This window comes from Colletotrichum phormii (assembly GCF_030913505.1).
Source record: "Colletotrichum phormii strain CBS 102054 chromosome Unknown BDP81scaffold_35, whole genome shotgun sequence".
Taxonomy (NCBI): domain Eukaryota; kingdom Fungi; phylum Ascomycota; class Sordariomycetes; order Glomerellales; family Glomerellaceae; genus Colletotrichum; species Colletotrichum phormii.
This window is the reverse complement of record NW_026851477.1, coordinates 112,367-125,303: the sequence shown is the minus strand read 5'-3', so window position 1 is coordinate 125,303 and position 12,937 is coordinate 112,367. Positions and strand designations below refer to the sequence as shown.

Below are 12,937 nucleotides of genomic sequence, written 5' to 3'. Positions count from 1 at the left end.
AAAGTTCATTACGCATCAATTCTAAGCCTTCACTGAGCTCCTACTCGCCATGTCTACCGTAGCACGGGTTTCCATCTCTGAGAATGACTACGTTATCAAGAGACAACTAGGAAGGTATTCAATCGCTCTGAAATCCCTCGGTCCCGGATTACTATCAGAAATAGTAAGCCTGCAGGTTGGAACCCTTTGCAGCTGATCCAACCGATTGAGGGGCGTATCTGCCGATGAGATCCGTCTTCAATACATTCATCGCGGCTTAGATTCCACTAGGTAGATGCTGATCTGATGTATTCCTTTGTCAATTATCGAGGCTATCAGGTTCTGGATACGGAGCTCAGCTATTCACCTCCAAGTTACATGTGAGGTATTATGTGTACATGTAGGTGTGACGTATCTAGGACGTCGCACCGTTTCGCTTGCGACTTACGGATGGACTTCCTCCCCGTTCTCACAAGTCGTCGTTATTGGCCCACTCATGCTGATCCATAAATTGGGCCATAGTCTTTTCCACCATTGACGCCTCATGGGCCTCGTCTCCAATCGCACGCAGCTTGGCCGCCAGTGCCTCACTCGGCTCCCAGCCAAGGTAGAGCTTCACTAGCTGACGTGTGACACCTCGGTTGCAGTTCGGACACAGCAGTTTTGGCGGATGCTTTGATGCCGTGCGACAGGGCGCAAAGTACGCAATACACATCCAGCTAGGCTCGTCTTCCTCGGTCTCATACTCGAGCTGGAAGTTCAAAGCCGCTGATGCGAGCTTGGGCATCACCTTCAGCGCGTTGGCGTACGCTTCGATGAAGGGCGTTATATAGGCATCGTCAGGCTTGCAACGGAAAACCTCCACCGGAGTCATTCGCGCGTAGGCGGCCTCCTCTACAAAGCTGAACTCTTCGCTGTGCAGATCCGAGTGGGCGTTGTTTGTGCTGGAGCTATGGGTGTATGGCCGGTGGTCAGGGCTACCGTCTGCTTTTTTGAAGTACCAAGTTCCTGAAGGGGAAGTGGCATGCATGTTAACGTCGAGAAATCTGAGATTCGGCCATGAGGTCTCACTCAGACCCTGTGTAGGCCGGAGAAGTGAGTCGTCAAAGGCTCCGGTGACACTCAGGTCTACAAGATTTTGTGAGAATGCGCAGATAGCAGAGCTCAGCGGGTCTGGAACGCCGGGCCCATGCAACGCTGGCGGCATGGCCCTCTCGTTTCGATATCTCCTCTGAAAGAAGTCGAATTCGGCTTTCCTCAGTGATGGTAATGACAGCTCTCGGATAGCCTGTGCCGCTTCATTTCGGTTGAGAATCCGAAGTTCTTCAAATCTCTTCTCGTCGTCGTTCATAAAAAGCTTGAAGCGTTCCAAATTCGGCATCTTTGAGGCGAGGATAATAGGCACCTTCGGGTAGGTGTTACGGTGTCCATACCTCTCTTCTTGTTGCATCATTACGAGTTGCTTAACTCTCTCGAGGTTTGGGAGTAGTTGACTCTCTCTAAGTTCAATGAACGAATGCAAGAACCGGCCCTCGTAAATTCCGTCCTCCTCAGGATACATCTCGCCCCATGGAACGTACTTCGTCGGCCATGGCGTATCGGAAGGTGATTCGGGGTGGTTTATGAATAACGCGAGGCGATAGCCTATTGTTTCCGGATCTTCATCTTCCCACCGACGAAGAATATCGAATAATGATTTTATGCCATTGCTGTAGCACTTATCATTGATAAGCCGTTCTTCGGGCGATTCCGCTCTATGGGATGCAGCCTCGTCGTAAGGCGGAAGAGTGATGGTAACGATCAAGCTGGCCAAATGATATCTCCTTGCCGGAGTGAGGATCTCGATAAACTTTGGAAACTCGTCGCTGGTAATTTTGAGAGATCTGAATGTTGCCCTTTCCACGGCGGCTTGTAGCCGACGAGAGACTGTGGCTAACGGGGCCACGGGCGAGATTGGTCTCACCCGCACGTCATAAGGTTGTATTGCTTTGACTTGCTGCTGCGGTAGTAAATAAGAGACGATGTCATCGATTAAATCCTGAGGGAGTGTCTCCATTTTGATGTGGTTGAGCACAATGAGGCATTGCTGGCAAGGTAAATGTGAAGCTGTCATGACCTCAATTGGCTCCATAGGGACACGCACCCTGTAAACCCCTCTCCGGCTTAGACCCGGTATTCCCTAGGCAGCAACGATCTAGCCCGCACTCCAATCAAAGATGTCGATGGTCAGATGAAGGCTAGGCTCTATTGGGTTAGCTCAAAGACCTCGTGTTCTTCTCGATGAATCCATATTTCCAAACAAGCTCAATGTTGAGATTGTAATGCTTTATCTCACCTCATCTTTCATACTTCACTTGTAATTTTTGGAATAGACTCTAACTGTGAAATCTCAGCTTACAAATCCTCTCCATTTATATCCCATAAGACAGTGACATCATCAGCCCAACCCGCGACATTGATGGGTGATTAAACCTCAATGATCAACGCTTCTATCTCTATTGTCGTGACAGCTTCGGATACTCCCCTTTTGGCAAGTAAATAAGCCGGAAAATCCCTCAGCCAGTTTTCACTCAGAAGCCACTGGAATTTATTGGTATCTCTAACAAGAACCTAGGGATCCCAAAATTGAACGTTGAGTCAGTTAGCTGACTTGCTCTACTCGGATCCGCGGGCCGTACCGCAACCACAACCACGATGTTGACGTGACGCATAGTGGCCCTGGCTCATCCTGCTTCACACCACTCCGTTTTCATGCCCAGCTAACCTCAAGCTTTTTTGCATGTGACGACATTGACTTCGGAATTCATCATCATCACAGCGCTGAGAAAACTGGCAATGAAGTGCCGCATCGCGCATCCGTCAGACTGGCTGATGTGTGCACGCGCTTGAGAGAACGATTCACAGCTTCTGATGAAGTTCCCTAAAGGTAGACTCTTATTTACACAGCCACTGCGAATTGTGAGCTGAGAGCTAGTATACATTTAGTCGGAGTCGTCTCCAAGCTGCTCATCCTCGCCGCCTGTAGATCCAGCAAAAGCTCCAGATGCCTTGTTGAAAGCAGCCTCACGTCTCTTCTCGAGCGCCTCAGCATCTCCCTTGATGCTTCCAGGGGCCTTGGCAATCATGACCGCTGAAAGCTCCTTGCCCACGGCCTCGGTCTTGGTGACGTTCTTCTTTACGAGACCACCGACCTTCAAGCTCTCGAAACGGGCCTGGTTCGATACCATGGCGTTCAGTTGAGTCTCGGTCAGGTCGACAATTGTGTTCATCTGGCCCAGAAGCTTCTTGGCCTCATCTTCGGAGGGGTCGAAGTTCTATAATTGATTGATGTGTTAGTCCTATCCATCGCGTGACGCGGGCTGTTGGAAAGCGAACTCACCGAGTAGTCCTTGATACCCTTGTTGATCGTGCTGACAATTGAGTTTGACTTGGTGCCCAGCTTGATGGCATCCTTGTAGTTCATGTCATTGCCCTTGCCGAGAATCTTGATGGACTTGTTGACCTTACGCTCGATGTCGCTTAGGCTCTTGGAAAGATCGGCGAAAGACATTTTGCTGTTGGTATGTTGGCTACGATCAAAGTTGCTTTTAAAGTGTATTGATGAGATGAATTACTGTTGAAATATGATGATGATAATGATGCTGCTAATGTCCGTTTCTTGAGAAGGCGCAACTGAAGCCTTTTTATCATCCATAGTACCAAATTATCGTGATTCACATGCCTTTGTTTACCTCGGACCACGTACTCTACTGTCCGTCCAAAAGAGTAGCTGACCCCTAGAGCATGAACCAAACACATCTGGGGGAGCCCTGAGCTATGACGTGTTCAGAGAGCCTCAGCTTCAAGCGCCCGGCGATTTGGGAGCTGTGGCCCAGGGTCTGGCCTCGAAACATGAAACGATGCGGAGGCCGCCCAGCGATCCTCCGCCCCTAATGAGCCCCCGGACAGAACCCAGAGAAACTCTTTGATGGGTCCTTTTCTGGCGAGACGTCCCGAAAAACAGGTTCGAGAAAGAAACTGCCTTTCTCGAAGACGATTATGCGAAGGGAAGTGTGATGTGCAGCAGTGGCAGGGAAGGTATTGGGCAAAGATTCGTCGATCATTCGGCCGGCGGTCGACATGCATCGCTCACACGGCCGGCGATCGTAGCATTAGTCTTTGGCAACTATTATGAGAAAACATACCGAATCCTACCCCACTGTTTCCCCAGCGCCGACAATTCGTCGAATTACCCCAAGTTGTCCAGCCTTGTTGTTGTTAGCATGAATTGTTAGTAGGATGCTTCCTTGGCTGTGGCGGGGCATGGGCGTTTCTCTCTGTAACCACATTCTCACTGCCTCGGCCCGCTGGAAACAATTCACGTGGTTTCTTAACTCAAATCTGCACGAATTCAAGTAAAGAGCCTGGCACCACGTGCTCGCCGAAGACCCCTCTAAAGTTCATTATGCGCAAGGCATAATGCAGCAGTAACTTCTAATTTGAGCAGCGTATCAGCATGAAGTGATGCTGTATGTCGGTCGCTTGCGTCGTGTATCAAAGCCCCAGTGATTGTTTTTACTCTTAGGTGCTCAGGGATGGTCCGAGTCCGAGTCCGAGTCCGAAGTACGTAACACATCCAGTCACTTCTACATCGATAAACGTCAAAGATGTTAGCGGAAATAACTTTCTTTCTCTATAGTATGAGAAAAAATTGCTTTGTTTCTGGAAAAGGTCCTTTCAGACTACTTCTTAGGATGGGTTGAGTCTCAAGTAGTTGGGCAAGTAGATCATTAGATGTTTTGAGGAACAGGAACTTCATGGAGATTCTTTCCTTTATAGAGAAATTGGAGCTTCACAAGATATTAAACGGTTGAACGTTGAAAAGACTGGGTAAAAGTCCAGTCAAGTCATCATTTTCTTTACCTACGGTTCGGGGAAGCGCGTTGGAGAATGTTGAACGCAATAGGAATAAAACAATTACTGGGCAACGGAGGTCTAAGACTCAACGAGTAAGTTGGTCAGAACGAATGAACCGTGTGACAGTTGATCGACCTGTATCCCTAGTGGGACATAGTGCGTGTATCTTGCTCAACGAAGGCCCGAGACTTAGGTTAGACATCTAATTTTAAAGCACCGTCCAATCCAGATGAGCTATTATCTGAAGGTTGCGACATCTGTTACTCCGACTTCGTATAGTCAGTTGACAACTTCCTCAGTCTAGCACTTTCAACCTTGGGCAAGCCAATTGCGAGTCTGTGGCACACCAGTCTTTTAACAAAGGTTGATACACTAGTCGGATATATCACGCCGTCGATCTCCTGGTCATTCGAATGAACTCTATGTTAATGAAGATTCTATGAGGTATTTTTCAACAGGAAAACACCCGTATCTCAGACTGCCAATCTTCGAGTTCGAAGTTCCACATCTAGAAATTTAGGAAGAGGTCGTAATGCCGAAGGATATTAGCGTACGCCTGTAGTAAGTCACAATGAAATGGCCTTGAGATAACGGAACTCCTCGCCCGCTTGTTGAGATAGTGACACACAGCATCGATTTGTCTACCTCCACTGAGGCAAGTACCGACTATCTCTCTCCTCAGTAGTTTCCCCACGATGAAGCATATGTTGGTCCGCGCCGACTTCCATTTTAGTACTCACGATGCGAGAGCCCATAGTGGGGCGATGACCGGGGCCGGGAATCGGAGCACGTGCAAGATGATGGCGGGGTAGCGAACGCCGGTATGACCTAAGTCGGCCGAGGTAATCGAACGTGTCGTTGGCTGAATCCAAAACTTGGACGGCCTTGCGACCGCATTGAGCCAACGACATACATGCGACTTGTTTGGTGTTCAAAGGCGTTTGCGGTTTATCAAACTCCCTTCGAGCCCCCAACTGGATTCCGCAGCAGCCAAGCGCCATATAGCAAACGAGTTGTTGAGCACCCAGGTCTTTCCGCTAGCCTTCCAAAATAAGGCAGCAGCCATAAGTATTACACGACCTTCACCCTGGCTCACGTGACCGGCAGCCTCAAATTGTGCCATACGCAGTAAGTATGTTGGAATCAAGTTCAATTATTGGATTGAAAAAAGGGAATGCCAAAACTCTTTGAGTGAAATCATGTGGTATTCAAAAGTTCACCACAAGTTCCCGCACCCAATTTGATACTATTGATACCAAATGCTCACTTACTTCAGCTATAGAGACTTCTCTTAGATTCTAAGGCGAGGTATCCGTTGACAGCAATTTCGACTCCTGATCAAGAGAGCAGCTGCCATTTATTCGAGCTTGGGCTGGCATTGATTAAGGCTCATTTCTGACACGCTGTACATTTGAGGGGAAGTCATAGACTCGCTAATATAACTTATTGATGAAGCTGTGTACTACTTTTGATCTAGACATCTCTCTAGTGATTATCAACGACTCCTCGCAATCTGACGTGCGATGAGTTTCGACAGCTCATATCACCAACTACTGCCCTCCTATATGAAGGCCCTTTTAGTACCGCAATAGAGAAACCCCTGCGCACTCTGGACGCCTCTCTTTACGACCTCTTGTGACCTGTAATATGCCATGGGTCGGGTATCTGGCGACCAAACCTGTCCAAGCAATCCACAACACCCTGACGCACCGAAATGAAGACGATGCCGTAGAGCATTCCACTGACACTCACAATTCTCTTAGTTCCGACTTTGGTGGTGGGGATGAGATTCAGAGTTTAGCGTTGCCATGGTCATGTTCAGGACAGTGAACCTGGATAGCCGGTGTAGTTCTGTGCTCTGAGAAATGGATACAGTGAAAGTTTCTGAGCTTTTCCACTGTCTGAGTTGAGTGGTGGGGGGTTTCTTTGCCACGGGCGTGACCAAGGCAACCAACATAGTCGTATGCTCTGAGGACGGGATGTAATAAGATTGCTGTAGTGATCTTGGGAATGATGTGCGTTTTTTCTCTGAAGTCCGAATTTCGTAGAGGTCTCTGTCATGGCCTAGGGAAGTGTGTGTTGCGTGGTTGCTTCTGGGTGATCAGAAGTTGACCTAGATTCCTCGGTAGTCGGGAGAGTCGCCCCAGAACTAACGGTTCCGGCGACCATTGAAATCTTTCCAGTCTCTTCTGTACTCCTTGATATTCTCTTTCTTTCTCTTCTCTGATACTCCTCGTTCCAATAAGGCGTACCACTCGAGTTTCTGCGCCATTTCGTGGCTGGCAACGTCTCTCTCCTCGATGGCAGCCTCGGATGGGGTGAGTTCTCTGGAGCATCCGCAACCCATTCTGATGACTGGTTTGTTTGGTAGTAAGATGGGTGTAGAGAGGTTGTTTTTGTAGTGAGGATTGTGAGGGAGGATGATGATTGGGATGAATGGCCAGCTATGTTGTGTAGATGTGATGAGTGGTTATGGCAAAGAATGGAAAAGGAGCCGAAGACTGGAGTGAATGATCAGTCGAGTTGTGTAATTTGGATGGATTGGTAGCTGGTAAGCATGAATGAACCAAGAGAGATGCTACTACATATCCATACTGAAAGAGCCATCTCCGTAACCTAGTCTCTAGATAGTTAGGGTTGTTTGTCGTGGTGTTTATAAGGGTGTTCATGATCCAAAGATGTTGCAATCTTTATCAGTATCCACCATAGGGTAGGAAATAGAAGGATTGAAGGTGACGGGTAGAAGCTCAGTTACTGGCTACGAATAAGTTACAACCGTTAGTGAACTTTGCTAATACCTTTTAGCCTTATGTCCCGAATGCCCGTCTCTATTATGTGAGGTCCCATAGGTCAATTTTACAGTGATGTGCTTCATTGCTTTTCCTGGTACCACTTTCTCGTGTCTCCGCCTGTACTATTTACTCCCGCAAGCCCGTTAGAGAATGATACAGTGGTTAAAGATGGCTTAGCTCTGCCCCAAAATCCGATAGACAGAGAGTTTGCTTTCAGATCTCTTAGCCTGTTGGTCTCCCTATCACAGGGATGTTGGTTCGAACCGTAGGGTCCTGGGGGTGACGAAGTATCAATATCTCTATATTGATTGATTTTGCATAAGGAGTAGAAGCGAGATTCCAACCGGAGGTTGGGTGGGTAGTCGAGGTCTAAGTGTACCCCCTCGAGGTGGCCCATGCTCTGCCCCTACTCGCGGCCGAATTGGACTTCCAATGTGTGTGTGTGTGTTATATTTAACGCCGTGGCGGCAAGGGCGCAGCCGCCCTTGCGGCCGACCTCCCGAAGGGTATATGGCGTGGAGAGCCGTCGCCCTATAACTATTGCTAGATACAGTTCAAATCGTCCTCCAAATCGTGCCTTATGGCTACTATGCGTTCTATCTGTCCCTGGTTCCCGCTGGGGCCCCAGTTCCATTCTTGAATTTTGCGGCTTAAGGCCGGATATGTCTGGAGAGGGCGGCGGCCTGCCGAAACAGGCCCCTCGTACATGTTCTGATTTGTACAAGACCATTCCTGCCCCAGTACTTGGTTGACGACGTGTACTCGCCGCATATCCACTTTTTCTTGGTCTTAGGGTGTGGATATGAGAAAACCCTGGCGAGGGCCCGGAAAGGGTCCTAGTCCCCGCATTGGGCTCTGCCCTACCCTTCCCACAGGTAGTTAAAGCAGTTGCCGGCGGCTGGAATCGAACCAGCGACCTCTGGGCTCCAGAGGCCTTGCCAGGTGTATGCCACTACACAACCGGCATTGGACTTCCAATCCGACATAGCCATATCAACAATACTTTGATAAAAGAAAATAAAAGACTCGCTCGTCAGTTTCCAGAGTCATTATAAAGAGTCCCTAGTCATCATACCTTGCTACCTAAGTTTATCAACTCGAGTGGACTGCCAAATTTGTATATCGGGCTTTCGAGGATGGCTTTTGGCGAAAACACCTCAGAGAAGGCGAAGACCACAATCCTAATGAATCGAAAGCCGTATATAATGGCCTTCGTGTAAAACTTTCAACCGCGAACTCAGAAAAGCAGTCGGAAGAGGCCAGGGATACCGGACATCCACGGCCAAGGCTCATCCCCCGTACATTTCTTTCAACGGTTGTCCATAATGGAGATTAGCTCGCTCTCAAGCCAAACCATGTTAAAAGTCTCCATATTTTGGTTGACGTGTAGAGTCAGCACTTGCGCTGAGAGGCAGAGCTGTGACACGTTAACTACCATATCTCAACGATTTGTGCAGCTAGACCATCACTTGAATGAAACTTGCAAAAAGATTCCGAGTATGAAAACATGACACCAAAGATGAATCTTATTTGCATTCTGTCTTTCTCAACACTTGAGCTCTTTGGAAATTGAGAGACTTCATAGTACATCATCCACTGCATCCTGTGCATCTACAGAAATACTCATTTTTACTAGATTCTCTCTTCATTACTCCAAGTAGTTTTTATAATAAGCTTTCAAAAATGAACGTTGATTGGATGAGTATCGACATTGATACTAAATACCTCGAAAATAAATATGAACATAAAGGAATACGGCAGAATCATTGCATCAAAAAGAGTGGCAGTGACAAAGATGTAAGCAACGAAGTTCTCAGTGGTGGTCGATGTGGAATTAGGTACTTACCTATACTAGGTAGCCAGTAGCCACTCCATCTGCCGGTCCTTTCAAGCCTGGGTACTTGACCGGAAGAATTTCGAGACCTAGAAGTTTCAACTCGACTCTGGCGCTTCTTTATTTTTACCGTAGGCTAAGCGCGACCAGTTTACAAAATTTTGTGGCTGGGGTTGTCGAGACGGCTATGCATACTGGCAATGGCAGTTGTGAAACCTACCGCTCTGCACTGGCGAATGTGCAGACATTTCTCGACTGGGAATCTGACACTGTGTGTCGCGCCACTGATAGAAGCAAGCGTACTTTTTGTCAAGTGGACAATGAACGTAAAGCCAGTCGAAGTGTATGAGATATGCGTGGAAGTGAAAGGCGGAAGCTGAAGTCAGAGACCAAATCAGTTTTACTGAGGGTGAAATTTGTCGGAACGCGAAACTTGCAGGGCTAGCTCGATTTCAATTCCGATAATCACGTCATGTTCCGCAACGTTTCCTGAGCAAGCTCTCACTCACATGGAGTGAGAAACAGCGGATCGAATCGTCAAGAAATAGAGGCTCGCATCACGTCATAGCGGCTAGCCGGCCCACCACATACTTTTGCTAATGAGGCGGTCCGCTTCCAATACATTGCGATTCGTTGGGCGCTGAGGAGGCTAGTGATGACTTTAAGAAGCTGAACTACTGATCTTTAGTCACAACACAAGTGCTACGTCCCTTCACAGGGATTGGGTTGTCATTATGAATGCGATTAAATTAGATACAGTGTTATAATCTTGCTGAGTCTCATGTCTTTATCGTATGGTAGATTACTCGGCATGAAAGTAATTATTCCGTTGTTCAAAGACTCTCGCAAACTACCAGTGAGTAGGGCCAATTGTAGACCCATCGTCAGGCAAGATCTTTGTTACGGCGGCACCATCGGCATCCAAGTTCTAGTTCAGCAATGTCAGCATCAGACTCATTACAAACAAATAAAGAGATTAACGTACGGAATATGGCACCGTGTTCCCCCACCAATCCGGGAACGTAGTGTTAGAAAGACCCAGAGCAAGTCCAGAGATGACGATGCAAAGAGCAGTGCCGATATCGAGGGCTCCGGAGAGGACGTAGTTGTAACGAGCTGGTGGTTGGGTTAGCAAACATGGTATCAAAGACTAGTCCAAATGGGGAACTAGTCACATGGGGAAAAGACTTACTCCACCAGCCGAAGAAACGGTTGCGGACCCACCAGTTGAAGATGAGACCGACAATAACCCACTGTCCCAACCACCAGGTGGTGGCAGGAGGGATCATACCAGCGGCACCGAAGATCGCGGGGAAGAAGACGTAGCGGAGCATGCTGCGAGGGTAGCGGCGAGCGAGGAAGAACTGGATGACGGGGCAGATGGCACCAATGAGCCAGAAGTAGTTGACCCAAGAGTAAAGCTGGCCGGCACCGAACATGCGGCGGGGACCGATGACACCCCAAATGACACTAGCGTTGTAGAAGGTGCGGGCGTTGGGACAGGTGAGACCCTGGGCTTGGGTAGAAGTGCAGATGCCATCGATGTTTCCGCGGAGGAAGTTGTAGGAGGCGATCTGGACAAGAGACAGCCAGACAACAGCGAAGGTTTGGGCAGCGAACATGGTGCGGGGAGGAATCTTCATGTAGTGGCCGACCTTCATGTCGGAAACGTACTGTAGACCGTTGTAGCAAAGCATGTAACCCCAAGACTTGAACAGCATCATGGCGACGGGACGGCCGGGAGTCATGTAACCGACAATCATCTCAGTGATGACGTTCAGACCAGTCTGCTGATTGGTGACAGCTTGGATGATGCCGACAGGAAGGATAAAGAAGGCGCCAATAATGATGCAAACGATGTAGGCCCACCAGGTCAAGTGGGTGTTCCAGACCTGAGAAGCGATCATACCAAAGGCAAAGCTGACGGCGAACATGGTCGCGAACCACCACTCGGGAGCCTCCTTGTAGCGACGCATGAGCTTGAGGTGGACATCGGCCTCTTCGTTGGAAGCTGACTTGGTGCGGTCAATGATATCACGGCCGTAGAAGAGACCGACGTGAACGAGGGTGCTGATGAGACCAGCGAAACCCATGCCATAAGACAGGGAGAAGGCAGGACCCAGGATGAGAGGGGAGTACTCCTTGTAGGCAGTCTCGTTGAAGGTGAAGTCGGGGGTCAAGATGCGGCTTGTGTTGTAAGGTTGAGCAAAGTGATCGAAGTTGGAGTTGGCGCTGATCGGGAGGTAGCGGTAGAACTCGGGTCCGGCCCAGGCAAGGCCAATGCAGCCAACCATCATGATGATGATACCAGCACCGACGTTGGCAATGGCGAAAGCCGGAGTCTGCAGGGGAGACAGCAAGAAACCGGAAATGGTACTCCAGTCAAAGGAGATAGGGATGAGACCGAGACCGGTCTGACCACCAAAGACCTGGTTGACGACAACGTTGTTGGGGGCGATCCAGCAGACAAAGGTGAAGATCTGCAGGAATTGGGCAAACACCTCGGGAATCCACTCGTAGACAAAGGTAGCGGCAGCCACAATGAGGAAGAACTTGTAGCGACCGATCCTCCAGCCGTTGGTGAGGGCGGGATCTGAAGACGAGTGGTCGTGAAGTGAGTGCATGACGGTGGTGGTGATGAGGGTCGCGGGCCAAACCATGGCGGCGGGCCAGACGAGGTAGCGACGCAGGATACCGGCGATACCAAGACCCATGGCCTGGGTCGAGATAATGAGCAGGATCTGGAAACCCCAGCCAAAGTATTGCTTGTAGAAGATCTCCTGGGCGAGGAGAATATCGATGGCGTAACTGGCGGTGGCACCGGCAGCGGTCATCATGGTGATGATGGTGTGCTCCTTCACGTTGAAGGGACCAGGGTTGGTGTTGAGCTCATTGCCAAAGACGTTGAATTTGAACTCCGGGATGAACTTGGCGCAGGCGCAACCCAGGGGGTACGAAATCAATTGCACCACGGTGGAGGTGATGATGATGGGTGAGCGACGGAGACCGAGGAGAATGTTGCACCCAGCGATGAGCGTGCACATGATGGCACCAATGGCCCAGGCACGAATGGTGTTGATGGGCAATTCGGTGTCGTCAAAAGGTTGAACCTGAGTATGTTAGTCATGACGCCCGTTGCCCGACTCGGCACGTTGAATAAACTCACCGAAGCGCGGACCTCGGGGTAGGGAGAGTCCTCGTGGAGAGCAGCCTCAACAGCAGCCTCCTTCTCGTAGTCGCCAGACTGGACGGCGGCATCGGCGGCATCGAGCTTGTCAATGTCCAAAAAGGGATCCCACTTGTGAATCTTCTTGAACTTCTTGAGCTCGGCATCCGGGTTGACGTTCTCGAGACCGTTGGCATCGACGCCGGTCGAGACGGCGTCGACCACGATGGGCCGCTCTCCGACCTTGCCCCTCCACTTGCTGAAGGACAT

The 12,937-nt window shown here is 49.5% G+C and overlaps 4 protein-coding genes and 1 non-coding gene across 5 annotated transcripts; all 5 read right to left on the bottom strand.

Annotated features, from left to right (window-relative positions):
* Window positions 1–448: 448 nt before the first annotated feature.
* BDP81DRAFT_455275 (uncharacterized protein) lies at window positions 449–2,035 on the bottom strand (the record flags this gene model as incomplete). The annotated part of the gene is made up of 1 exon (XM_060593049.1): window positions 449–2,035. One exon carries the CDS (start codon window positions 2,033–2,035, stop codon window positions 449–451), a length of 1,587 nt encoding a protein of 528 aa, XP_060438465.1.
* A 925-nt stretch (window positions 2,036–2,960) lies between these two features.
* On the bottom strand, window positions 2,961–3,529 carry BDP81DRAFT_465995 (uncharacterized protein; the record flags this gene model as incomplete). The annotated part of the gene is made up of 2 exons (XM_060594348.1): window positions 2,961–3,293; window positions 3,359–3,529. The coding sequence occupies 2 exons, from the start codon at window positions 3,527–3,529 to the stop codon at window positions 2,961–2,963; spliced, it is 504 nt and encodes a 167-aa protein (XP_060438464.1).
* A 3,105-nt stretch (window positions 3,530–6,634) lies between these two features.
* Window positions 6,635–7,222, bottom strand: BDP81DRAFT_507413 (uncharacterized protein; the record flags this gene model as incomplete). Its single annotated transcript, XM_060595684.1, has 2 exons — window positions 6,635–6,939; window positions 7,030–7,222. 2 exons carry the CDS (start codon window positions 7,220–7,222, stop codon window positions 6,635–6,637), a joined length of 498 nt encoding a protein of 165 aa, XP_060438463.1.
* A 1,333-nt stretch (window positions 7,223–8,555) lies between these two features.
* Window positions 8,556–8,633, bottom strand: BDP81DRAFT_t356. The gene has a single exon. It is a non-coding gene; the product is annotated as a tRNA-Gln (tRNA).
* A 1,718-nt stretch (window positions 8,634–10,351) lies between these two features.
* Window positions 10,352–12,937, bottom strand: BDP81DRAFT_334286 (OPT family small oligopeptide transporter; the record flags this gene model as incomplete). Its single annotated transcript, XM_060585753.1, has 4 exons — window positions 10,352–10,429; window positions 10,487–10,617; window positions 10,694–12,611; window positions 12,668–12,937. The coding sequence occupies 4 exons, from the start codon at window positions 12,935–12,937 to the stop codon at window positions 10,352–10,354; spliced, it is 2,397 nt and encodes a 798-aa protein (XP_060438462.1).